Here is a 27987-nt window from a genome sequence, read left to right on the forward strand (position 1 = left end):
ATTAGGCTGCTAAAGGACGGGCGCTAGGACCCAGCGGCTGCCTCCTCCATGCAGCAGCAGCAGCAGCAGCAGCAGCTCTGAGCCTGAGAGGAAGAAGAGGAGGAGGAGGAAGAGGACCACAACCAGAGAATCTGCAGCTCAAACAGAGTGAAGAGATCAGAAATGATGCTGCCTCTAAAAAGGGATTAAACGTAAGCAATCTGTCGTCAGCTGCGGGTAAATCCAAGGCTCATTACTCTTCTACTTCTCTGTGCAAATATATATATATATTTTTTTTATTTATTTATAAATGACTAATGCAATTATGTGAGGGGTTTATTATAGGTTTTTGTAGTAAAAAACTGCAAAAGCAGCTAATGACAGATGCATCACTTTCTCTCTCTGTTGCATTGGACGGTGGATGCAAGAAGCAGCAGCAGGCCTTTAATGCGATCTGTTGTTTTTGTTTCTCTCCATCTGCCTAGTCTAGTCTGCTTGGATCGGCTTGCTGCTGCAGGATAACACAGATTTGGGGGTTTTGGAGAAAAAAAGGGAAAGCATGCAGTCGCTGAGCATCCGTTGACTCGACCATGATGAAGACTGAATCCACATCCAAGAGCTCCTCCGGCTCCACGCTCCGGAGCCCATCCCCGCACAGGAACGCGTACGAAGCCGGGATGCAGGCCCTGAAGCCCGTCAGAGACAACAACGCTGCTGCTGCTGCTGCTGCTGCTGCAAACGGGGACCTGCTGGACCTGCAGCAGGACGGGGGCCCCAGAGGACGCAGGTACGGATCCAACGTGCACCGGATCAAGAACATGTTCCAGCAGATGCAGACCACATCCCCGGCTGAAGAGGGAGAGGAATGCACCCCCAGGATTGCAGACAAATCCTCCTCATCATCCTCGGTGCGCCTCTCTCTGCCTAGAGCCGGCAGCCTGAACGAGAACGTGGACCACAGCGCGCTGCTGAAGCTCGGATCCACCGTGTCGGAGAGAGTCAGCAAGTTCGACATCACCACCACGAAGCCGGAGAATGGGCACTCGTCGAGGGCCTCGTCGCCCAGCTACTCCAAGCTGCAGGAGACACGACGCATCTTCGAGCAGCAGCAGCAGGAGAAGCTGCAGCAGCAAGAGAAGCTGCAGGAGAAGCTGCAGCAGCAGGAGAATCTGCAGGAGAAGCTGCAGGAGAAGCTGGCCACCACCAGAGTCCTGCTCAAGACAGACAAGGCCTCAGGCTTCCAGGATGGCAGGTTGGACGTGATGGCACGCTTCAATGGTAGCACAGAGTCCCTGGACAGCCTGGACACCAGCGAGGCAGTGTCCCCTACTGTCTCACAGCTCAGTGCTGTGTTCGAGAGGGCTGCAGAGCTCAGGAACAACCTGCACCGCCTCTCCTCCACGCCACCTCTCCCTTCCAGAGGGGTCAGCGCCAAGGTGGGTGTGTTGAACTCCAAAATAATCACAAAGAGGGTTTGTGCCTTTGCAGCAGCAGCAGCAGCAGCAGGCAACCAGGAGGATGATCTACGCCATCAGATGGGCCAAGAGGGGCCTCCGAGCCGGGCCCCCAGGCAGAGGGGGACTCCTCTGTCTGAGAGCGTCAACGGGGGCGCCCCAAATGCTGACCTTTACAGTACTTTAGGGGACTCAAGTGAGCAGAGAGAAAAGACAGTTTCAGATGCAGGTGTTGAGGTGAAATCTGAGGAACACTATGGGGCCACGATGCTGCAGGGTGACATCCACATCTCGGTGGAGAACGGAGACGCCAGTGCCGAGAAGCAGAGCTCTCCGAAGGGTGGCGATGGGGCGAAGGATGCTGGGGAGGAAGAAGAGGACAGGACGCTCAGAGACGAACAGTCGGGGCGCGACTCTGTGGATATCAGTACCTACAGCGCGGTGGGGGATGAGGAGGTGGATGAGGAGGAAGATGAGGTCGATGACAGCTACGAGCCGGAGTCCAGCTGTGCTGAGATTGCTGGGCTGCCTGCGGAGGAGGAGCCGCCCCCCTCCAGGAAGATCCGCTTCAGCACTGAGCCCATCAAGGTGAGGAAGAGGGGGAAAAGAATGAAACATGAAGGTGTTATCTTTCAGATCCCAGAGCCTTTCTCTCATTAGGCTGGCTTGTGTTTTTCATCCTTGTGTGTTGAGAGTGCTTGTTCAATTTGACCTTAAAGCTTATCCACTGTGCTACAGTCATAGTCAGCACCGGTCAGCTGTTTTAATGAACTCACTCAGCTTCTGCCGGCGTCAGAATGATGCTGACATTTTGATTTTACCCTGTTTCAACACACTACTAACACCCCCCCCCCCTCCTCTACAGTAAGCCAGTTACTAATGGCCGGTCCTGCATTCCTACTGTGCAGCTGACATGGGCCCTGAACGATCTGCGATGTAGATCTGAAATGCAGATCTGAAATGCAGTGGGAGCTGCTGCTTCTGTAAATAATTGCAGTGGGAGGAGGAACAAAGAGGCTCCGGATAATTAGTCCTGTTTTTTTTTAGAGAAGTGCTGCTGTGGCCGATGCAAGGTCAGCGGACAGTCTACGGGGAGCTGGGTGGTGTTTCGGTGTGTGTGAGAAAAGAGGCGAGAGGAAGTGAGAAAAGACACTGTGATCTCCTCTTGGATCAGTGAGATGAGAGAGGAGGAGGAAGAAGAGGAGGAGGTGGAGTTGATTTAAAGTGTCTCTCTGTGTCTGGGGGTGGTGTAATGATCTGGAGAAGAGCATCAGATCCTCTCCAGCTCAGTTCTCGCTGCTCTGCCTCGAGGTCAGAGGCGTACAGAGACTCTTGCTCTGACACTGTACATCACACACACATTCCCTCACGCAGAAAGCCATTTCAGTGACTAAGGGCTCCTGTCCCGTATCATGACCAGTCAAGTCGAAAAGTCGCCGCTTCTCTCTTCTCATGGCTGCACATCGGCCAGTGGTGCCTAGTCACAAACCTTTAGCATAAACACTTTTGGCAACAATCCCTCATATTTGGCGATGTGACAAAGATTTGAAGTGAGTCAAGATAATTTAGAGAACTGTAAAGGAGTAGGTCAACACTTTGGTAAATATGCTTTCATGCCAAGAGTTAGATGAGAAGATTGAAACGTCTTTCATGTCTTTTATTGTTTTGTTATTGAAGTTACAGCCAGCAGCCTGTTAGGTTAGCTTAGCTTAGCACAAAGACTGGAAACAAGGGGGAAACGGTTAGCCTGGCTTTATCCAACGATAAGAAGATCTGTCGTCCAGTGCCTCTCTTTCCTAAAATGTTGAGCTATTCCTTTTAATATCTAACCAACTAAGATAACAGTAATGGTAAAGTGGTGGTGGTAATGCAAGACATGTAGCAGATAAAGGCAGAGAAGAAGGCTACTATGATGGAAACAGGGATGTAAACAATGCAGGTTACTGATAGTTTTTAAAAAATCAGCTTTTCAAATGTTTTTATGAAGAAGGAAATGTATTCAACACGTTTGTCAGGCCTCAAGGACACACACATTGTTTACTGTAAACTTCACAGGGTACCCTTTAAAGGTGCTCTATATGATATTAAGAGGATTAATATAGCAGCAAACAACTCTTTGCTATGTAAAGATATAGAGGAGTAATGTCTACCTGAGCAGAGAATGAAGTCTCTCTCTGTGTGTGTGTTGTAATCTGAGCTTCTCTGTGCTAACTGGGCCGGCTGTGCGTGCCTTTTAGTGCATGTTATTGCATGCGAGCGTCCGTTTCCCCCTCAGGTTAACACTGTTAGCTCTGTCAGCACTGTTGATGTTGTTTTCACCGTTAGCGCTGGTAGCACCGTACGCTGCAAGACGCCGGCTCAGCTGTCGCCATGTTGAGAGTTGTGCGGCGGCAATAGAAATGCTCCCAATCTCGTATTTAGCACCTTTTAAAGGTACCGTGTGTAGGAATTGGCAACATCCAGTGGTGTGGTTGCAAATTGCAACCAACTGAGTACCCTCCGCTCACTCCTGACTTTCCAAAACTATGGTAACGTGAGCCGCCGTTCACTTCTCTTAGAGGCCATCCTTACCATAATAACACTACTTTAGGAGCAACGAAAGTCAGACGGCGAGATGCCCTCTCTAGAGCCAGTGTTTGGTTTGTCCGTTCTGTGCTACTGTAGAAACATAGCGGACTCCGTGAAGAGGACCCGGCCCCTATGTAGATATGATGGGCTCATTTTAAGCTAACGAAAACACGATTCCTAGCTTCAAGTGATTATACACTAATGAAAACATAGTGATATATCCCCTGAAATGTTACACACTGTTCCTTTAAATAATACCTGTACCTCTAAATAATATCAACAAATAAAAACACAAATACTGTATTTTAAAATTGAATCAAGAAAACTAAGAAACATAGCCTATGAAGCATTTATGTTCAATTAGTGTGTGTGCTTATTGTATTTAAATACTGACATATCCGTTACCGTGTTTCTGCCAAGCAGAAAATCCCGTGAATCCCATATAAATTGCCTGAGCTTAATACGTCCATCATGCAGTTGTAATACAGGAAGAAAAAGACTTCTCTCGTATTATTTTATCCTCATGAGATCGAAGATTGATAGCAGGAGGAAGCATTATGTACGGTGTCATAAAGAAGTCATAACTCATAAGCTCCGATAAAAAGGCTGAATTTGGTTGTGACCCTGCAGCCGTCATCGGAGAATAACCTCCTGCGGAGTCCTTTCACACTGTATCAGTGTGGCCTTTGTTATGGAGATTGATGCAGGGGTGGATGAGAGTTGAGGGGGGGGGTTGGGGGTGTCGAGGTCAAACGGGAGGGGCGTTATTATGCTGCTCAAATGTCATGCGACTGTATAACTGCCAGCTCTAAAGTCACAGTGTCAGTGGGCTTCTCCACCAAACAGGAAGTGACCATTTTTAGTACATATTTCCCCTCTGTGCGACAACTCCGCTTACGGCCACAATTAAGTCTTGTTGTTGTGGTGATGGCGGTTGGACGTCTGGGAGCATGTCTCTTCTTTGTCCCCGTTTCACACTACACACTCCTGTCTGTCTGTCTGTCTGTCTCTGTCTTCCCTCACTAGCAAAAATAGCAGCTCTGCTTCGGGTAGAGTTCACACTACACCCCTTTGTTTGCTCCTCCTGACACTCTTTCTCTCGCTCCTTCTTTTCTCCCTTTCGCTCTTTGTCACCAGTCTCCTACTGTTAGTAAAAATAGCAGCATTGTTATCGTCACAGACTTGCCTCGCTTCGCAGGGCCGCCTCCTTGTCGAACACAGGAAGCTGCCCCTCATGTCTTATTTATATTTGTTTCGCTTGTTTGTTTTGGATTCGTTCTCCATCACGCGGTTTCGAAACTGTAGTTCACGATGTAGCTGCCTGTGATTTTTAATTATTTATCCTATTGTTGGAGGAAAGCTTTTTTTTTAAGCGTGAAATAAGATAATCTCCGCTGGATTTGCGCCGTGTTCCCTCCAAACCAGAAATAATCTGATTTATTTTTCATGCAGCAGAATCACCTTGCTCACTCATCACCTAGCTTACACTCTTTTATCCCCCCCGTCACCACACACACACACACACACACGCACACGCACACACACACACACACACACACTTTCTCTTGTATTTCTGCTGCCTACGCAACTCTGAACGGTCCTGCCAGCCTGCTCAAAAGAACACCTATGATTTTGTTTCGCACTGTATCATTAACACAAACACACTGTTCTTATATTGTAATGAACCGCGGGTGTTGGATTTGACAAATACAGGAGGAGGAATTGCATTTTTAAGTTTGCTACCACAAAATAGCAAAATGGAGAACACCCAAAAACGCAACCTTTGGTGGTTTTGTGTTCAACGCTCAGGTCAGCTGAAGAGGAATTGCCCAGGGAGAGGTAATACATCACCATATGTCAAGGTATCCTCAAACTGTCTTTTACTTAGACACAGCGGGCCTGCAGTATTTCATGCAGTGTATTACTCACAGCCAGGAGGGGTGGGAGACCAGACGGATCATCAGCAAGGTCACTTTGCCGTCTGCCCCACTTCTGTCCTGCAGTGGTGGTGGTGGGGTGCAAGCCTTTGCGTGATGTGCCCATTCGCCCAGGTTACTGCGACAAGCCATGTTATGCAATGCCTCGCTCAGCATGTCTGAGTGCTGATTTGTCTTGTCCAAACTGCTGTCATCTTGTCAAGCTAAAAAAAAAAACAACAGAGGCTGGTTTTACAGTGACCTGTGAGGCTGGTCCTGTGTGTATACATCTTCCTTAAGGCTGACCCACACTAAACATGTTTTAAAATCTTAACAGATGTTCAAAATGTAATGTTAAATTTAACAGTTTTGTTCCTATAGTGTGTGGTGAGCAACGATTTGGCCAAAACAGCACACCACACACTAACAGATTCCATTCATGAATAACAAGAGTCCTGACTGAAAAAAACGTAAATACACAAAATCTCTCGCGATCAAACGTGACTTTAGTGTAAACAAACACGGGGGACTGGCAAGAAGAATTAGTGATGTTAGTTTTTGCTATTTTGCACTGAAAATTCACGAAGAATAATGGATGATATCATGGAGACATGTTAAATAAACACTTGTGTTGTTGCCACAAGTCAACAAGTTGGTCCTCCATTTCTGAGGTTCATCTTACTACTACTTTATGCTTCATGTTTTGCATTAACCCACGCATTAGCCGCAGCCGCCATGACGACGATGGTTGTCCTTCTGCTTCAGTCAGCTTGGTTCTCAATTGGCTATTGTTCTTTCCTACATGATTGCGTCATCGTCTGTCCTCGTGGTTCCCCACACGCAACAGGATATCCGATCGTAAATATTGAACATGTTTAATATTTACAATTTACGAGGCGATCGGGGGATGTAAAAAAACACTCTAAACATACCTCACACTACAGAAATGGACAATATTTGTCATTGTTTTGTGTCATTAATTGATTTCTAATAATAAATATATGCATACATTTGCATAAAGCAATCATATTTGTCCACTCCCATGTTGATAAGATTATTAAATACTTGACAAATCTCCCTTTAAGGTCCATTTTGAACAGATAAAAAATGTGTGATTAATTGGCGATTAACTATTTTAATTGACTGACAGCCCTAAATAAAACATAATATAGCTATTCAGTTGCTGTATCCTTCCACATGCTGTGGTGCTATTTAGCCCTCCATCGCTGACCTTATTCTCATGCTGCCGTGTCTCTCCCCGGGGTCAGCGCTAAGCCTAAACATGACTACTGGCCTGCCAAAACAGACAGTGCTCTGATGCCATGCGACCGTTGCTATGACAAACTGACGATATCCATTTTATTGGCTGGAGGAGAGGAGTCCAGGGCGATAGCAGCCAGGACTATATCCTTATTTTGTGTCTGCACATCTGGCATCTGGATTAACCCCCCAATTTTAGGAGGATTTAGATGCAACTACCTGCTACTTCTGGACATGTGGAACCTGTGGTGGTTGGGAAGGCGTTGCATAGCGGTGTAATTAAACTGTTAAGTGCTTCTTTTTCACAGCTTGGTAAAGCGTCCCACAAGACCTCAAGAAGCAGCAATGAGGCACCAGATCTCACATTATGCGTGGTAATCACTTTTAATGTACGTAGAGTGGCAGTGAAGCTCACATTCCCGAAACCAGTTGAAATAATAGCACTGAGAGTACTATGAGTAATAACAAATGATGGAAAGTTGGGTGCTACAGAATGTGGAGAGACGCGAGTGGAAACACGCTATTTCTGTTGTGAAAAACCCAATGGCACCACCTCCACACATCCTATTGGCCGAATCCAAAATTAGATCTGTTTTTGGAGAGGGAAGAGGGAAAGAAACGCAGCAGTTGACATGCTGCTGTGGGCAGTGGGGGGAGGTGGGGGTACTGACTCTCTACACAGTGTTACCCAGCGGCATCGTAGCCAGAGGGCCGTCGGGATGGAACCACACTGCAGGAGAGCCTCCAGAGCAGCTCTATCATTTAGCCTAGTCTCTGTCACGACATTGCAAATGGTAGTTGTGACTGGTTATTTTTAACACCCTTCAAAATCCCAAGTGGGTGCTCTGTACAGACACAAACACAAGCTGGTGAGTTGCTCTAGCTAGCTGCCCACAGAGCTTTTGTAGGACATCCCGGGCGGCTGGTAGCAGAGGGAGGGAGGAAGGGAGTTTCCTGGCCATCTGTTAGCTTCTCTGACCTACTATCTGCCACAACTGGAACAACGTCCCGTCTCCAGCCCTGCCCACCCCCATCACCCTGCCTGCCTGCCTGCCTTTAATCCCAATGTTTGTCTTCCAAAGATAGCCACCTCACCGTTCAAGGAGTTCATCTACTACTACTTAGGTGAGGTCGAAAGGTCGGATCGTGCAGGATCCCATTAGGCTGTCTGCCGTGTGTGATATAATGACACAGAAGGAGGGAGCGGGAGGGAAGTGAAAGTGTTAATTCAGTGACAGCGAGGGCTAGATTGTAGCCTGGCCTGCATCATGACACCCATCCTAAACTTGCCCACGGCTGCAGGTCACGACACACATCCGATCATGAACTGATTTTTTTTTTTTTTTTTTTACAGTGCCACGTTAAACGCTCCTCTTTTTGATCTCCCCCGCAGCATCGTGGGCGTAGAATGAGGGCACCACAAGCCACCAGCTGTGGCCTCTTGATCTTTAAACTCAAGGAGTGAAGCAGTGTCGCGTGAGTGCGTCACAACGTGCACGCAGGCTTGCAGTGCACTGTTGTTGTTTTATGCTCCCTTACTGAGGATGCAAACAGTGCATTTTGTGTGTCTGTAATCCACATTCTGCTAATCCCTCTAAATACGAAGGTAACCTAAATCAAAAGCCATTAGACTTCAGTGCTGCTCCCGTGCTACTGTGTCTGTCATCTGCAGTACGGTTATGGTTAAATTTGATTCATTTCATTCATAGTGTGAACTAAAATCAGTAATTATTATTTGCATTATAGATTAATCTGTCTGTTCCTTTTTTGATTAATTGTTCAGGCTGTAAAATGTAAAAAAAAATAGGGTAAAATTTCCCAGATGCAACATCTTCAAATTGCTTGTTTCGTCTGATCAACAGTTGCTTGATAAATAAATAAATGAGGAATCCACTCATATCAAAATTGCTGTCAGTTAAAGGGGCTAAATACGACATTCAGAGCATATCAATAGACGTTTTTGGACCAGAGGAACTTCTTCATATTTCTAAAAACAGCACCAGCAACCACCTTTTTTAAAAATCTGCTGGCCGTGTAAACAACACAAAAAAAACAACAGCTTGTAACAAAATAAATGAAAGAAAACACAGACAAATCTACCAACATTGAAGTCCAGAAAATAACTTGTTCATGAGCACACAACCACTGAGCCAAAGAATGAGAGAGAGCTGCTGCTCAGCGAACTAACACAGTAACACACAGGCTAACCCAGTAACAGTAGCACACAGGTTAATCCAGTAGCACAAGTCAAAGGCTAACCCAGTAGCAATGAATGTATATTGCCAAGAAGTGAAAGTCAATTGTTTGTTCCATTGCAACATCAGCGCCCAGCAGGAGAGCTACGCTTCTGCCATTTTGGACTGAAAGTGACTACCGGACGCCAGTAAAACATCCGCCTACAAAGTGCCGTACAAAAGTAAAACAACGGGATGCGCACACATGGACTTACATGCACATATGGCCGGCCCGGCTACCAAAACAAATAACAGAGAAGCTCCGATTACAACACACACAGAGGGAGAGTGACTTCATTCTCTGCTCAGGTGGCCATTACTCCTCTATATCTTTACATAGCAGATAGTTGTTTGCTGCTATATTAACGCACTTTTAAAGGAATAGTTCAATGAAGGGGAATAAGCGTATTTCCCAAAATGGCAAACTGGTCCCTTTTAATTTCTTGTCTGTGAAGTCTTATTTATTTAATGTAATGAAACTGCTGCATTAAAAGAATAGTTTGAGCCCAGATAACCTCGAAAGCAGCATGTCATTTCGGCCTCGTCATCACTCGTGTGAACGTACAGTGACGGCGGCGAGTTGGCTCAAGGCGATAACATTTTAAACCCCATTCTTACGGGCGAGGAAGTAGAAGGAGAAGCTTGTACAGTGTTCAACGATGCATGAAAATACAATGATACTGAATAAATCCGAGAGAGGAGGGGCTGCTTACATTTCAAAGGCGCTGTCAAAACTGACAGGCTCTTTACTGTGGGGGTTGCCAGGGAGACGGGGCCCATGTGACTGGAGGGTTAGCACCGAAACTACGAGATGCTACGTGGTAACACAGATGGACGGGCTAAACGGCATAGAGAGAGAGAGAGAAGTGAGAGAAAGTAAACAAAGACTGTGTGAAGTGTTAAAATGTGGCGGCAGAGGGAACAAATGATTGTGGAGAGGAAAGTTGAGAAATTGGTCAAAATAAATGAAAGAACGTGTGAAAAGAGAAGGTCCGGCTCTGAATTAGTGTGGCTAGCGGAGCATGCAAGGTGGTGCATGCATAATCACCCTGGAAGACTTAAAGTGAGGCTTTTAAAGATTCAGCTTACTCTCTGTGTGTGTGTGAGCAGCAGCTGCAGAAGGCCTCCATTAGCATGCTGGAGGTGGTTATGTAAACTGTCATGCTGGTGGACCAGAGTGAATGTGGGAAACAGAGGCCTCTGTCTTCATGAGAGCAAGTTCACAGTGGTTGTGATTGATTTTCCCCCCCCAGTGTGTTTGATACACATTACCGCTGTGAAATGATACAGCTCCGGGGGCCTCGAGGAAATGCTGCGGCTGTCTCAGTTGAAGTGGTCGATGCGTTTGAATTGCATTATGTCTGCGTTAACAGTGGCGGTCAGTTGTTATCAAAACCATATATCCAGTTTGTCTGTCTCAGCTGTATACATTTCATCAACCTCTGAGGGTTTGATATCTCAAATATTTTGAGCATTTCTAAGTACACAACACAACGCCATTCTCCTGCGATGAGTCCTTGAAATGCTGCCCAAGCATAATTATTACGGCTGTCAATCGATAATACTCTTCTCAACATGGGAGTGGGCAAATATGCTGCTTTATGCAAATGTATGTATATATTTATTATTGGAAATCAATTAACAACACAAAACAATGATATTATTGTCCAGAAACCCTCACAGGTACTGTATTTAGCATAAGAAATATGCTCAAATCATAACATGGCAAACTGCAGTCCAACAGGCAACAACAGCTGTCAGTGTGTCAGTGTGCTGACTTGACTATGACTTGCCCCAAACTGCATGTGATTATCATAAAGTGGGCATGTCTGTAAAGGGGAGACTCGTGGGTACCCATAGAACCCATTTCATTCACATATCTTGAGGTCAGAGGTCAAGGGACCCCTTTTAAAAATGCCCATGACAGTTTTTCATCGCCAAAATGTAGTGCAAGTTTGGAGTTATTTAACCTCCTTCGCGACAAGCTAGTATGACATGGTTGGTACCAATGGGTTCTTTAGGTTTTTCTAGTTTCATATGATACCAGTATCTTCACTCTTACATCCTCCAAAAGATCGAATAGCGATGACGGCCTGTCGGATTTTTAAGAGCTTAATTAAAAAATTGCAAAATTGTGTTAATGCATTAAATAAATTAGTGGCGTTAAAAGGAATTTGTGTTAACACGTTATTATCTGGTTAACTTTGACAGCCCTAATAATTATATATATTTAAAGGTGAATTGTGTTCATCATAACGTTTTTTCCCATTTGTAGAAGCAGATACATATTACAGTAATTAAGCTGAAATACTGGATTTAATATATGAACAGATATTCTAATAACACTTTAGTTTAGTTTGATGTGGATTTGGTTTTAATCACATTAAGTGAAGTCACAATCTACTCTCTCAATCACCTGTTTCACCACACGCACACACACAAAGTGAGTCAACTTTTACCACGCTCCCCAGGGTGCACAGGAAGTGATGGGTTTCTGTTTTCAGTAGCAGTTACTATATTTGGAGTACATGCAAGAAGAACCAAGTAGCAGCACGAAACAGTGAGAAGCCACCACGGCTGTAAAAACAAGAAAGAGTCATCTAAAGACTTCAAGTAGCAGAAACTACTCAGAAACCCCCTTCTTGTCAATCTACCTAGGAAAGCCATCCATCCTCTGAATGCTCTACGTCTCTTGTTTGTGGTTGTAATGTTTCATGAGGCTGTGATTATCCTAGACATCACTGTTTTATACAGAGAGGTCAAGCTTAATAAGATCTCACTACAATGAAATGGCTACTATGGGGACTAACATCATCACACATGAATACAGTTGGGCTCATTGGATCCACAAGAGTCTCAGCTTTACAGTGATACCCAATTAATGTAATTCCAAGACTGTTTAGGGACCCCAGTATGCAGAAATGTTCAAATACACCATTTTAGAATAGACGAAAATAACACATTCATACTGCATGCATAAAACTGCATGTGATTATCATAAAGTGGGCATGTCTGGAGAGTGGTATTGATCTTCTCATCTAACTCTATGCAAAAAAGCAAATAATCCCAAAAACTTGCATCTCACATATTCCCCTCGCATTTCAATGACATCAGAAAAACTATGGACAATTACAAATACAGTACCAATCTTTACTCTGCCTTCCACAGTCTGGAACAAAGAGGTTTGTGATCTCAGTTTGATGGAGTGTCTGCGTTTCCTCCTGCAGGTGTTTGCCACTTACCCCAACGAGGACTACGACAGGCGCAACGAAGACGTGGATCCCATGGCGGCGTCCGCAGAGTACGAGCTGGAGAAGAGGGTGGAGAGGCTGGACCTGTTCCCCGTGGAGCTGGAGAAAGGTACGGAACATTATAAAGTTACCATAAAAAGCCTGATGTCTTTTTCCCCAATGCTCGCATGTGGAATTCTAAGCACTTATTTTAACTCGCTCGGGGCACCAGGTGGGCAGTTTTGCATGAAATTGGGAAACAAAATGAGTACAAGAAATTTCACAGAAAGGTATTTGAAAATGGTATATGTGATTAACCTCCAACTGGACGGCTCGATTTGTCCTTTCTGTCTCTCTTTGAAGCCAAATGAAAAAGTAAAACACATTTCTTTAGTACTTATGTAAAAAGGGCTTCAGTGTTCCCTGACTGCCATCTGCCAACCACCCTGTTTCCCCCCAGTGAGCCACACTTCCCTTAACATCCCTTCAACATTACAGTGCATTAATATATTCATAGAAGACTATATTTAGAGTTGTGTACAGGGGCAGGTTACACAGGATGCCATATGTGACCATAAATGATGCGCTGCTGTGTGGGCTGCCTACGAATGAATACACTGCCTCGGCACATTACACCCCCGGCAGGAAATCTAGGTGTTATCACTAATCGTGATCTAACTTTCACATATGAAGAGGTTAACTCGAGATGCAAAGCTTGTGCATGCTTTTAATACCACTTTAAATCGATTACAGCAACATATAGAAGGCAGTTTGTAAGATCTCACATCGCTCCTTATCCTCGCATAGCCTCCAGTTAGTTGAACTGATTTCACTTTACACATTAGAAATCTTTTCACGGACTTGCTCCAGACTCTGTGTCTGATGTGCTGCTGCATCGTGTCCTTAGTAGACCCCCCTCACATCCACAGATTTCTGCTGCTGCTGCTCACTGTTTCAAAAAAATCAGACAAAGACCTGCGGTGAAGCAGCCGTCTGCAGTTTTAAATCCAGACTCTGGAGCAGATTCTCCCGCTGGAGCTGAGGACAGCGATACTTAGTTTACTGCTATATACACTTCTGCTTCATTAGACTTTAGAATTACAATTTCAACCTCCTTCTGTCTTTCTGCATTTAACAAGGTTAACTGTCTGCTTTCTTTCTTTCTAATTTATGTAAGGGATAATGTACAGCGAGCCGGTCATTGTTGTGAAATAAACCCCTGCAGTCTTGCATCGCCCTGAAGGGGTTTATTTAACAACAATGGCCCTCTAGCTGTACATTATCCCACTTATTACACGGCTATTTACTTAAGAAATCAATCATCTGACACAAAAACGGTCCTCTAGAGTCCGACATCAGAACTGCGTCCATAGCAACGGTCTGTTATACATAGCAACGGTCTGCTATAAAGAAATAACAGACCGTAGAACGCCGTAATTGACCAATCAGAATCGAGTATTCAACAAAGCCGTGTAATACGCATTTATAATCCTGTGGGATAAACAGATACTCAATGAAAATATAGTAAAACACAGTCTTAACATAAAATATGTCTTCATAAGGGAAGTTATTATCATATTGAAAAGTTTAAAATGTGCTTATAGTTGTGTACAAATACATTATAGTGTGTTATAATCCATGTATTAAATGTTTATCTGCTGCTTGTAAATGATAAATTGTGGGATTTAAAGTGACGTGTGATCATTATGTCTTGATATACTGCTGGGCATTATTATGCAGTCTATAGACTGTAACTCTACAAGATCAGTTTATTAGGTATTTTGTAGGGATGCACAATGTATCTGCCGGACATTTGTATTCGCCTTGTTGACTGACGACATTCGCTGATGGCAGTGGCCGATGTTTATCTGTTCTGTTGCATCAATTTTGTGGTGGCTAAATGTTGTGTTGGTTATTCTCGGTCAACAGTAACCAGCTGCCGTGGGAGTATTACACTGTCTCAGAGAAAGAGCAGCGATACCGTTGTTATGTTCAATGAGAAATTAAGCAGTAATACAATGGCTTACAAGATTTCTTAAAAACACTCACTGCTATTCTGCTGACTGACAGTTGTTGGCAGTAGTGTGCAAAGAAATGCACCAACAAAGGGCAGGGAAGAAGACGACTGCTAGCAAGCAATCATGAATGTAAACAATGCAAGGTTTATAATTGGCTTTGTAAATGTTTCATGAGAAAGGAAATGCATTGTCAGGCCTCAAGGACACACACACAATGTGTTTTGGTGAGATTGTAAACATAACTTTGCTTACAAGATTACTCCACTGGGCACCTTTTAATTTGAATCACACCCGTGGTTAAGGGAAAAGGGGCGAGCTCTGCTCTCTAACTTCCCCTCCTAAATTTACGGTGCCGCAATCAAACCGGCAATCCTTCAGTCACAAGCTCACTTCTCTTAAATTAGTCCACACTACAGCTGCAAATTATGACCAAAAAAATGAATAAATCATAAGAGTGATGACATGAACATGGAATCAAAGGGCATGTTTTCCACCCACAGAGAGTGGCAACACCGCCTCAGCCCACAAACTTCCATGCTTGACTCATAAATGCATGACAGCATCAAACTGACCAAGAGCTGTTAAATTACAGCAACAGTATGCTAACAACTGGTTTGTAATTCCCAGTAGGAAACCTCCAGGGTCTGAAAAGTGAATACAATGTGAAAGTGCCTTACACTTGCATTCTTTCTAATAGCCAGCAGGGGGCGACTCCTCTGGTTGCAAAAAGAAGTCTGATTGTATAGAAGTCTATGAGAAAATGAGCCTACTTCTCACTCGTTAAAACAACGTCCACTTCTTATATACTGTCTGTGATTATTCCCCTTTCTCTTCCAGATGGCGAGGGCCTGGGCATCAGCATCATTGGGATGGGTGCAGGGGCTGACATGGGCCTGGAGAAGCTGGGCATCTTTGTGAAGACGGTCACGGACGGAGGAGCAGCACACAGGGACACCAGGTATGTTCATTCATGTTAAATTCCCTCTGGATTGTCCTGATTCTTCATCTGATGAAGACACATGAGAGGCAAAACTAAAAAAAAAGGGCCTTTGCTTTGTAAACCCTGTGAGGTTAGCTTAGTAGTTGTAGTTTTCGTTTCCAGGAGTGGATGCTTCATTGTCCCACTTGTCTCTCTGATTCCTGGCAACTGCACAGAGGTCTTGCTGCCAAGAACGAGGACTCATAAACGGAGCGTGGCTCGTGTGGGCTTAAGTATAAAGATGATGTCGAGCCATTACTGTGAATCCTAAACGTCTCTCTTAACTGTCTCCTCCAGGATTCAGGTGAACGATCTGATTGTGGAGGTGGACGGGACCAGTTTGGTGGGAGTCACCCAGAACTTTGCTGCCTCCGTACTCAGGAACACCTCAGGAACTGTCAAGTAAGAGTCACTCTGAATGGTCTTGATTTTATTGCAATCGCTTTAATATTGAAAAAAAATCATCCAACCCCAGTGTAGAGTTTATTAGCCACAACAAAAGGATGTTGGTCTGCTAGTTGGTACACCACTATAGTCACGACTGAAATATCTCTACAACCACTGGATGGATTGCCATCACCACATGACCATGTGCTTCATACGCCATCTAGGTTCATCGTTAAATCCGAATTTTAATTTGTCCAGTACTTTGATTTATGACTAAAAATACCCGCAAAACTAGGGATTGTTTTATTGAAGTGGGGTTGTATGAGTTACTTTTCCATAGTCAGTGTATCACCTACAGTAGATGACGGTCGGCAAGCCCCCAGTTTGGAAAAACAGACAGGAATAATAGCGAAATATTCTATTTATGGAATATTTTCACTGCTTTACCTTGCCGTCAGACAGCCCTTTACAGCGGAGAATTGAAGCCGTTATATTCATCTATGCTCTCTTCAAAGCCACCAGACTCCATTGAAAAAAACAGTAATTTTACCTTGCAGAACACCGGAGTTGCTGGTCTACCGCTGCCTCGATTGGTTAGTTTGATTGTGTTAGTTTAGTTAAGTTTATTATTTTATTTTGACAGGGACAGTACATAGTATTAAAACATTTCTGGAAATATACCAGAGTTAGTAAGTAAGGCTAATTTTCATCTGTAATCCCTGTGCAGGCAATAGTCAAAACACAGACGTTAGGAATAAAAGCACATGATACAAAATTTGCAGATACAAACAGAGAGACAAAAGAGTTCTTATAATACACAGAATCAACAATAGCATGACAACAATCAATAGACAGCATGACAGTACAAACAACAAACAGCATGACAACAATGTTAGGACTGGGAATGTGTGGATATTATGTACACTGTACGGCAACACGCTAAGCAGGAGGAGCTCTTACACTAAATATAATAAAGACAAGTAAGACGATACATAACATCTCACTGTCTCACTATTGTGTGACTTTGGTGAATCCGAACTGACCATTTAAAACACCAAAGTCACACAATAACACAAACAAACTAACCGATTAAGGCAGTGGTAGACCAGTTCTGCAAGGTAAAAGTACTGTTTGTCAATGGAGTCTGGTGGCTTTGAAGAGAGCATAGATACAACGGCTTCAGTGATCTCAACAGTAGCCATCTTGCTCCGTGTCTCATCTGTGAGCCAGGACGTACGTCTTGTTGCACTTCGCTGCCCCGGCTCGCTACGGCAGCAGCATTCTTGCTCGAAGAGACAGTTTCCTCTTGATATATACCCACAGCCAGTCTTACACGCAGGACTGACTTCTACCACATCCTGCCCATTCAGCTCACCAGGCAGCAGATTTGTATCTCAAGTCTCACAGGGTCATGATTATACCCTTCAGTGTTGAAAAGCTCCTTTCTGAGACATCCTGAATACGGTCCACTAGACCCACACAGTTATCAAGAACACTTGGCATCACAGTATAATTTTGAAATGCCAGAGGGATATTTGTAGCCGAGCTCTTTTTGCGTTTTGGTGGAGCCGACTGTTCACTTTGTGCTCCTTTTGTCATCTAAGCTCATTCATAATTCAGGGTTTGGTGGTCAGCGCCGTTAGGGTGATTGTTAGTGTTGTGTGACTCGTGAAGATCAGAGACCTCCATAGATAGCTCATACATTATGGATCTCTGCCGCAGTGACGGCGAAGGCCACTGGAAGCTCAGACCTATTCATAAAAAAACGTCAGGCAGACAAATAGATTGGGGGCAGGAAGTGCGTTTGTGAACATTTAATTAGCCGTTAGTGCCGCAGAAATTGAGGCTGCAGCGGCTGTCGTAATAACCATCATGATTTACTGTGTTTTTTTTCCTGCTCGCTGTTTACACGCCGGCTTTAATTGGACAGAGATCTACGAGTCTCAATCAGGACACATATAGCTCCTATAATGAAGTGTACAATGAGCTGAGGGGTTTGATTTTAATCATAGAAGAGGCCAACTCCATAGAGACTGCCTTTGTTCAGCTCTAAACAGGAAGACATTTTCTGTCATCAGGGAGCCAGAACATTCCTTACTACATTAATTACAATATACTATACCAACTGAAGAGGGCTGTAAGCAGTCTACTATATATGAAAAACACTTTTTTAGTTCTTGTGGTGCTCCTCAGTGATCAGTAGTAAAAAAAAAAAAAGGACCATCGTGCATTATTTAGCATGCTCATACAATATCATGAGCACTATTTCAGTTCAGCTAGCCACTTTGAACATGTCAGAGTTGTTCCGAGTCCTAACTGAGCTGCCGATTGTCAAAACACAGGTTTGTGATCGGGCGAGAGAAGCCGGGCGAACAGAGCGAAGTGGCCCAGCTCATCCAGCAGACCCTGGAGCAGGAGCGCTGGCAGAGGGAGATGATGGAGCAGCGCTACAACCAGTACATGGACGAACAAGAGGTGAGCTTTTAAAGACCCTCTGAGACCAGGAGTACTGGTGGAGGATCTAATGTGGGCTGACAAAACTGCTTGTTTTGTCATTCTTGAATCAGTGGTAGTACAGCGTCTGCACATGCACAGTGCAGAAGTGAAGTGGTGCAAGAATGAGTCCTTAAAACCCGGAAATGAGTTCGCATTTTAGCACTTCTGGTTCCCTCGTCAGAAAGTCATTTGGTTTTTAGTTAGATGCCTGATTTAGAGTCTGTGGTTAACACAAGCTGAAGAGATTTAACGTTTTGATCTATGATATAAAATATGTCAGTAAAAATCCCACTCATGAATTTTGAAGCTTTTATAAGTCTTAAAAAAGGTGGTTACTAACAAGTGGCTAAATGACACTGCAAAACGTCATCACGCCCAACTCTAGTCCGCCTTAAGCTTAGTGGTGGTGACGTGAAGTCATGCGACCGTGGTGTAGTTTGTTTATAGCATAACGTTAGCTCTTTACTTCTGCTGATTGCATTCACACTTCAAAAAACATAAAAGTGATCAAAAATCAAAAATCTGCAGCCAAACTAAAAGTTGGGAAAAGCTTAACCTTAAGCGGCGAAGTGCGGCCAGATCTGCAGCCAATCAGTAAACAGATCCTGTGACTCCTGTGACGTGTTGACCTGTGTTACAAAGAATTTCTTTCCGCCTGAAACACATGAACATACAGTACCTCCCAGGTCCGCAGAAAAAATGTATTACTGCGGTGAGCCGCACTTCGCCGCTGCTTGGTGTGAATCCGGCGTTACCTTGATGTTTACCTGCTATGAATAGTTGAATATGAAAAAGAAGAGGCTTTGTGTAAAAAATACTCTCAAAGTTCATTCAAATCTTTCTTCTAAAGGCATTAGAAAGCATTAAATGTTATTCTCTGACACCTGCAGACTCCCCTGCAATTCCAAATTTAGAAAGAAATATATCTGAATGTATTAATCAACATTTAAAGTCAGCAAAAGCATCACTAAATAGCTTTAAAGTTGATGTAAACTTGTCAACTTGCACAGGCACAAAATACTTCCTTAAAATTGAAAACAGCTTTTTTTTTTGCAATCTGTATGTCTTTGGTTCCCCTTTAGGATTATGAAATTGATCCCATGATGAAGAGAAGTGACCCTCTGTGGTGTGGCTGTGTGGCACGTAGAATCAGGCTGATCAAACGATAAGCTCGGCTGCAGACAGATCAGGATGACTCACATTTGGATGTCATTTGATTTGTTAATCTCATGTGTCTCAGATGTTTTTAGTTTTACATAAACGGAGCATGTGGTCAAAGAAACGGCTGTAGTTTCATAATTACACCAGAGAGGAAGTTGCCCCATTCATGCAACGATGATGGTGGGTGGTTCTTGAAAAGCATTGGGTTGTGTAATGGAAAGTACAGTAAGCTATTTGGAGTTTTACACCATCTAGTGGCTGTTTGGTGTCACAGCACGGAAACGTGCTTTTAAAGGCACCATTAAAGTAGAGATGAAATGAAAAATGCCTTTTTAACCCTTTTAGATCACATCAACCGGTCGTATTGTGCACCTACTTGACAATATATGCAAACAAATCTATTTCTTTGTATTTTATATCAAAATCCAGTCATCTTTTCTTCTTGTAAGACAAAATATGATGCTTACATAAGCTAGTGCCGACCAATTTCAACCAGTAATATCACGACATCCACCTGTCAATCAATCTGCAACTGACAACAATCTAAGCCCGCCCACTTTTTAGCGGTCCAATCAAATGCGAAGGATTTGATTTAATGTGCGATTAAATATTTTAATCGATTGACAGCCCTAGTAAAAACAAAATCTTACTATTACAAACATAACAGATTCTTCTTCCCAAAATGTTGCTTTCTCTGTCAAAATGTTTCTGGTTTGCAATTTGAATGATCACACATGGTGTCCTGCTGCTGCAACATCTGGACTCAACTGGAAATACATCAAATAAGGATGCAAGATGTGACTTTAAAGAGTCGGCTCACCCCCCGTAATTTGGGTGGGCCGGTCCTTTAAATGTAATCTAATTACTCTGACTGTGAATGGGTTCTTAACCTGGTCCTCGTCCCTGCAGGGCGGTGAATACGGCACAGACGAAGAGGAGGACGAGGACGAGGAGGTCAGTCCGCCGTATCCCAGTGCCATCGAGGTGTTTGACTTGGCAGAGAACGAGGACATGTCGCCTCTGGAGACGGACCCGGAGAAACTAGCACATAAATACAAAGAGGTGAGACGTGAACTCCTTAATTGGAGCATTTCCTGTGTAATCACTGCTTATTTTCTCTAATGTGCCTCATGTATTTAAAATCTCTCTTTTTTTGTAAAGCTCCAAATAAAGCATGCTGTGACCCAGGCTGAGATCCAACAGCTTAAAAGAAAGGTAGGTTTGTTAAATTAACATCACATTTAATCATTGTTTAGGAAGAAGAAGAAGAAAAGAAGCATTTAATTATGGGTGTCTTTATTGAAACGGATGCTTCACTGCTGCTGTTTGCAGCTGCACCACGCGGAGCAGGACAAGCAACGCTGGCGTATGGATAAAGCCCAGCTGGAGCAGACCCTGCAGGAGAACAAGGAGCGCATGGAGAAGCTGGAGGGCTACTGGATGGAGGCTCAGAGCCTGTGCCAGGCGGTGGACGAGCACCTGAAGGAGACACAGTCCCAGTATCAGGCCCTGGAGCGCAAGTACAGCAAAGCCAAACGCCTGATTAAGGAGTATCAGCAGAAGTAAGACGGCGTGACTACGAGGGCTAAAAGAGTTGTGTGATTTATTATCACGTCTGAGTTAAACAGTCTGACACTGTGACCTGCTTCCTTCAACAGGGAGATTGAGTACCTGAAGAAGGAGACCCAGCGTTGTGCACAAGTTGGAGCTGAGGCCTCTCTTCTGAAGGAGGAGTCTGGGCAACTTCAAGAGCAGGTGGGTGACCGAGAGACGAACCTTTTCAATAATGAAATCTTGGTGTTGTTCAGCTCCTGCATGTTTTGTCCTAAAATAAGTAAATATGAACGGGAGTCATCGGCGAGAGACAAATATTTTTTTGATCCCGTTTGAATTGCGCCATGAATCACACATATGATGTTAGTCAATTTAAAAGATAACTTTCCATGTCAAGAAAGACCGGAGGAAAACAACCAATCAGAGCCGAGCTGGAGCCTTGCCGTCTCTGAGCAGCTGTCAATCACTCGCGAACTCTGATCAAACGGTCAAACTAGGCAACGTTGATCAAATATGAATCAATATTCTGTTACTGTAATTAATATTTCTCGCCTCAAATGTTTTCAGAATCATCTCGTAGTGCACGGTTTAGCTGTAAAATAAGAAAGTTTGTCACCCGGTAGCCATGTTGAGGTCAGTTGAGGAATTACCAAGCACCGCCCACCAGCCGGGGCAAACTTTCTCATTTTACAGCTAAACAGTAACAAGAGGTTTCTGAAAACATTTGAGGAGAGAAATAGGCATTACAGTAACAGAATATTAATTAATATTTGATCAGCGCTGCCTAGTTTGACCTTTTGATTAGAGTTCGCGAGTGATTGACAGCTGCCTCCGCTGAATGAGCAGCCACTAGGAACGCTCTCTTTCTCAAATGACCTGTGATTGGCCAAAGTCAATAACATTCTTCCTACTGCCACTTAAATATAAATATATGGTTTGACAACAATTTGAGAAAACTTCATGAATACATTTAATATCAGAAAAAGTATTTCTTACTTTAAATTATTATTAATCTATAAGAATGAAAGATTTTCTGTAATTAATTCAGACTTTTGGACCCTACTGTATTTATTTTTTACATGCTTTAACACACAAAAGCAGCATAATTAATATTATTTTATTATTATTTTCATGTTATGTTGGTGTGGTTTGAGATGGGATTGAGGGAGAGCCTTTCTGTGTATGTCCTTGTTGATGTTACTATGTTGATTGTTTAATTTATTATCATTATAATTATTTATGTGCTTAAATGTTTGTTAACTTCTATGTTTTGTACCAGACGACCCCCTTGAAAACGAGATCTCAAGGGGTTTATCCTCTAATACATTTTGAAATTCTAATACGTGTGTTTCCCTCTCTCTCCTCTAGGTGGCCGACCTGGAGTGCAGGGTGGAGGAGCTGAAATCTGAACCTTTATAAAAGCCTTTTGTCCGTCGCGTATCTCAGACAGCAGAACCTCACTAGCTGAAGGAGCAGATGACCTGCAGGGTATTTCTCGTCACCACCTCGAGCTCGGTTTTCTGGTCGCATACTGTATGTGTGTCCTCAGGCTTAGTATTTCAGCCACTTAACCCTTTTAACCATGTTTTTCTGTTACGGGAACGTGAAGAACGGTTTTATCATCACAACCACAGACTCCGTTGAGCTCTAGATGTACTGTTCCTTTTTCCATTTCCAGAGTATTTAATCCCTTAATTTGTGGTTTTTGTGACAGACCAGGCTGTTGCTTTTTAATTGCCAAAAAACGAACCCCCTTTCTTTCTTTCTTTCTTTCGCCTAGTTTTGTGACCCTTTTTTTTGTACAGATGTGATACTGTGTGGTTTAACAATCAGTTTGGTTTGTAAAAAATTTTAATATGTGTATAACATTTAACATAATATAAACTAATGAGATTGAGGGTTGTTGTATATTTTATGTGATGGGAGATTGCACTGAAGAAGAAGAAGAAGAAGAAGAAGACACCGACAAGGTGCTTCACTAGAACAGAGGAATAAACGGGAACAATGTTTTGAGGTGTCTTCGAAGTTGTACAAACAGTAACCCAACCTTCGTAGGGGTCTTGTCACTTAACCTTGAGAACCACCTGCTGCCTACCTTTCAGAAGTGTTTGTGTATTTTTTACACATTAAGACTCATTATTGAGCGTCCAATCCTCCGGTTTCAACCCCCTCGCTTCTTTCAAAAAACAGGACCACAGAAACAAGCCTCCACAACTGCTGTGCCACAAATGAAAATGGATCTCTTTTTCCCCTCAAAATGGATGTTGTCAAGGACTTGTGTAACTGGTTATTAGTTAGGACTACTGATATAAGAACCATTACTGGACTGGGATGTTAAAGAAGCCGTTACCAGCAGCAAAGTTATAGATTTAAATGTCTCGAACCAGCAGCTGCACTTGACACCGCTGTGTGTAGCACATGGAAAACACTGCCAGGTTTATACCTGTTTCAATTTACGCACAGTTTAAAAATTGAGTCTACTTGTGTCAACTGTCATACCAGTATGTTTGTATAGTTCAGGTAAGACTGAAGTATTTTAATTTTACTTAATATTTATAATATAGTCAAAGTGGAAATATGAGCTAACAAAGGACAAAAACTGACAAAAGCAATGTTCAATAGACAGTTATACTGTGTCATTAAAAAAAGTAGATCTGGGTGACTACAAAAACAAAATTAAGATTAATGAATTGAAAAAAAAAAACAGGCATGTTATGAGTATTTTCATAATATTAAGGCTTGTACAGTGCACATGCTTTGCATTGTATGTTTTGTGGAATAAATGGTCAACAGTGATGATGGTCAAGCTGGTGGTTTTTATTTCAAAGCAAGCATCTTGTTTATGCGACTGTGCCGAGCTCCTTTACAGTGAATGATTATATTATATTTTCTGCTTTCAAATCTTAACATAAAATTCAACTTTTTTTGGTTAAGAAATGCTTTAGCTTTAAACAAACTTAAGTTAAAATAACGTTATGTACAGGACATTCAACAATTCTCTGCAATTCTTGAACACGATTGTGAAGTACTTGACCATTTAGTGCAATTCAGTTTAAACTGAGAACAATTTAAAGCAGCGGGAGGCACAGTCTAGTTTATTTTTGGTGTTATTGAGCAAAACCTCCATAATTACTTTTCAGCATATTTGTAATTCAAGTTGTAGCCCAGGGTAGGTAGTTTTCTGAAAGTAAAGTAACGCTGTGAGCTAGCCGCAGCCGTAAGCAGAAGGCTAAAATATGAAATAATATATGCTGGAATAGCAACTTTTCCTGCAGGATATTCCGCCATTGAATCAGGCTTTCACTATCTGAAGAGATGTGCACACGTATCTGCATTTGTAGAACAGCCAATAGGAACGCTCTCACTCTGAAATGACCTGCTGTGATTGGCCAAAGTCTCCCGTCACAGGCTAGATTTTCTAAAGCCTGAAAACAGAGCCATGATGAGGTGCAGAAGTCTAGTTATCGCTCAGAACACTTGAAGTACAATATGCTGAAAGGTTATTATGGAATTTTTGACCAATGATGCCAAAAATATTCTGCCTACTCCCACTTTAAGCCCCTCTACAGCGTTTCCAAAGCTGTCAAAATGTGGCTACAAGTGCATCTTCTGATGGTGTCTCCTGAGATGATAGTTTCTGGAAAAGCTCTTCCCACACTGGGTGCATTTGAACATCCTCTGTCCCAGGTGAAGCATCTGGTGAGCTTTGAGACTCTGCGGGCGGCTGAAGCTTTTACAACACTCGGGGCAGCTGTAGGGCCTCACGCCCGTGTGCTTCCTTTCGTGCCGCTTCAGATCTCCCGACTGCCGGAAGCTCTCGCCGCAGTGGGTGCACAGGTACGGCTTCTCGCCGGTGTGCGTCCTGAGATGCACGTTGAGCTGTCCGGTGTACGAGAAGCTTTTGCTGCAGTGGGGGCAGCTGTACGGCTTCTCGCCCGTGTGAATGCGTTGGTGCTGCTTGAGACCGTAGTGGTTCGTGAAGCCCTTCCCGCAGTCGGTGCACAAGAACAGCACCTTCACCTGCTGGAAGCACGAGTGGGATTTGAAAGCTTTGGCGCTTGCACAGCTCTTCCCGCAATGGGGGCATACATATTTTTTCTCCCCCTCCTCTTCTTCTTCCTCCTCCTCCTCCTCCTCCTCTTCCTCCAGCTGTTCCACCAGGCTGTCTGAATCACAGTGGGACAGATACTCCACCGGGTGGTGCCTCTTGACGTGTTTAATAAGGTAGCTCTTCATAGTGAAGGAGAACTGACAGAAGGAGCACGGGAAGAGCTCAGACGAGCAGTGATACTTCATACAAGTGTTGCTCTTCTGGTGCTGCTTCAGGTTGCCAGATGTCGTGAAGACTTTACCGCAGCGGTCACAGCTGTAAGATTTTGCGTTCGCATGCACCATCTGCTCGTGTCTTTTCAGGAAGCCAGACTTACTGAAGGTCGCCCCACACTGACCACACCTGAGCTGCTTCAAAGCGCACTTATGCGCCTTGAGATCATCAGAGTTTCCGTATGTTCGTTTACAGCGATTGCAGCTGAACCATTTGTATTTTGCTAACTTACGATTTCTGACAGGTTCAGCGGAGCTCTCTGCGGGGCTGGTTAACGGCTTCTTGCAGACGGCTGCCCTTCGTTTTGGAGCTATGAGCTTGGTTATGGCAGAAATTTTAGATCCAGCACCAAGTCGCCGAGGCCTCTGACGTTTTTGGACACATTCGACCGTTTCAGCCGCTGATGGTTTTGGGCTGAAGTCTGGATCGTGGCTCTGATCGTCACCAGCAGGCACCGGATCATCTACTTCATCTGCCACTGTTGTCTCCGCCGTGTTATGCTCAGTTATGTGCTGCTGAAGAGCGTCTACGGAGGAAAAAGTCAGTGAGCACTCGGCACAGCTAAAGGGCATGGTGGTAGATTCCTCCGGGGCCTCGTTTTGTTTTTTGCCCTTCTTGCTTTGCTTTTGGTGACGCTGCAGGTGCCTGGTCAGGTCGTTGAACTGGCCAAAGCACTTCTGACACACGGTGCAGACGTATGGACGCAACATTTCATGGACCATCACCTTGTGCTTTTTAAGGGATGCTTCATTTGTGAAGCTCTTACTGCAGTCTGAACAACTGGATTGGGATTCCTCTCCTGCAGGAGTACTCTCAGTTTCAGTTACATCCATGGCTTCTTGTACATTCTCACTTACATTCATGTCCTCTGTTTCCTCGGTTGCAGCTGGATCTGCCGTGTCAAGAAGTTCTGAGCTCAGTGTCTCTTTCATGTCCTGATTAGAAACAATGTTTGTGTCTGTTATCACAGCCTGCTTTCTGTGAACCAGTTGGTGTCTGATTAAGCCAGACGCCTGGCTGAAACTCCGCCTGCACTGCGGGCAGCAGTAGGGACGTTTGTTGGAGTGGACGCAAAGCTTGTGCCTCCTGAGGTGAGGGATTTGCTTGAAAGTCTTTCCGCAATCACCGCATGTCTTGGACTCGACAGGGTCGACGGATAACACCACCAGAGAGGCGGCAGAGTGACCTGAGTCAGCATGAGAAACAGGATTTTCAGGTTCAGCTGCCTCAGCAGCCGGTGTTGTGTCGTCCTCTTCAGGCTGCATGTGGAAGTATTCTGTATGTCGCTGGAGGAAGGACTCTGTAGTGAAGGACAGCTGGCATTGGGAGCACAGGAAGAGCTGAGATGTCGCCGTTGTGCTGCTCTCTACAATTTAGGAGAGAAGGGAGAGAGTTGTAAAAGAATTCCACTAAAAATAACTATAATAACTACAAATATAATTTTTTGGTGAATAGTGAAACTCAGTATTAAAGGTACCTGTTGCATTCAACTTCATAACCCACACCTGGGTCCAAGCTTCACTAAAATGGGCGAGAAACGTGCTGCTGGGCCACACCATGAGCTCGTCTCCAGGGTGTATGGTGCGACAGCAATGAAAAAGGATGCTACCTTTGTACTGGACCGCCAGCAAATTCGTCTCGTCTTTATTGCGAGCACAATTGACGTACCTGCGTTAAGAAGAGAGAGATTGAATATAAACATGGACAGCGTTTTAGATGCACCATCATCTGCAATGTGAAGTGAGATACCATGATGTTAACTAAGGCAACGTTCACATTACAGGGCTTAATAGCAGAATTCAATACATTACCTCATCCAGTTTGAGTGTGATTCTCTGGCAGCATCAATATACTCATATTCATCTTTTTCTTTGTAAACCTGCAGAAAATTTTAGTATTTACAAGATAAAATATGCACATATATAACAATGAATAACCACAATAAGAAGTATTTAGAGAGTGGGACAAATCATATCCAAGCTCACCTCCCAGGAGAAGTCACTTGCCATGGCATTTTCCCTTGTTGTCACTTCCCCCTCATATGGTCCAAAATGCATTCCTGGAGACACTATCGGTCCGTGATTTAGGACCCCAATGCCTGCACTGGGAATACTGGATCTGCCTATCATCAAGCCATAGGGAAGAGTGAGGAGGGCCCTCTGGGGGAGACCCGTGCTCGTTGGAAAGTCAAGAATAAAAGATGGGCCGCCAATGTTAGCGGGATCACTCTGGTCCTGGAAGAGAGTCAGACACTCCTCACAACCTGGAAAACAGAAGAACACAGTCATTTTAACGTTATGCTTATCATATCAGTATAAAACATCTTATTATTTAATACTAGGGCTGTCAATGTTAATGTGATAATAATGCGCCAACACAAAATCGTTTTACCGCCACTAATTTCGTTAATGCATTAATGCAATCAAT

At 43.9% G+C, this 27987-nt stretch overlaps 2 protein-coding genes across 7 annotated transcripts in view; one reads left to right on the top strand and one right to left on the bottom strand.

The window, feature by feature from the left end:
• Positions 1 to 24032, top strand: LOC119479327 (neurabin-2-like). 6 transcript variants are annotated; one of them, XM_037754790.1, is made up of 11 exons: positions 4 to 191; positions 465 to 2021; positions 12639 to 12771; positions 15500 to 15617; positions 15936 to 16040; positions 18368 to 18500; positions 20592 to 20744; positions 20844 to 20897; positions 21015 to 21244; positions 21341 to 21437; positions 22605 to 24032. In XM_037754790.1, the coding sequence occupies exons 2-11, from the start codon at positions 570 to 572 to the stop codon at positions 22653 to 22655; spliced, it is 2526 nt and encodes an 841-aa protein (XP_037610718.1). In that variant the 5' UTR covers positions 4 to 191; positions 465 to 569; the 3' UTR covers positions 22656 to 24032. The 6 variants fall into 6 exon arrangements, with proteins under 6 accessions (XP_037610719.1, XP_037610718.1, XP_037610715.1 ...); XM_037754787.1 differs by having other exon boundaries at positions 8 to 216; positions 15497 to 15617; XM_037754789.1 differs by having other exon boundaries at positions 8 to 216; positions 470 to 2021; positions 15497 to 15617.
• The window catches only part of LOC119479326 (histone-lysine N-methyltransferase PRDM9-like), a 5459-nt gene continuing 1504 nt past the window's right edge, over positions 24033 to 27987 (bottom strand). Inside the window, exons 4-7 of the mRNA XM_037754785.1 lie at positions 27546 to 27823; positions 27372 to 27439; positions 27038 to 27228; positions 24033 to 26926 (exon numbers count right to left, since the gene is read on the bottom strand). Coding sequence (XP_037610713.1) covers positions 24831 to 26926; positions 27038 to 27228; positions 27372 to 27439; positions 27546 to 27823 — 2633 coding nt within the window. The 3' untranslated portion in view covers positions 24033 to 24830. The remainder of the gene's footprint in view (positions 26927 to 27037; positions 27229 to 27371; positions 27440 to 27545; positions 27824 to 27987) is intronic.

This window comes from Sebastes umbrosus, chromosome 20, assembly GCF_015220745.1.
Source record: "Sebastes umbrosus isolate fSebUmb1 chromosome 20, fSebUmb1.pri, whole genome shotgun sequence".
In the NCBI taxonomy this organism is placed as follows: domain Eukaryota; kingdom Metazoa; phylum Chordata; class Actinopteri; order Perciformes; family Sebastidae; genus Sebastes; species Sebastes umbrosus.

Excerpts from the sequence above, each read along its gene's own strand:
- LOC119479327 (XM_037754787.1), top strand. The coding sequence starts at position 570 with ATGATGAAGACTGAATCCACATCCAAGAGCTCCTCCGGCTCCACGCTC. Across the intron at positions 12,772-15,496 it reads CCCCGTGGAGCTGGAGAAAG|ATGGCGAGGGCCTGGGCATC; the intron begins GTACGGAACATT and ends TTTCTCTTCCAG. Across the intron at positions 15,618-15,935 it reads GCAGCACACAGGGACACCAG|GATTCAGGTGAACGATCTGA; the intron begins GTATGTTCATTC and ends TGTCTCCTCCAG.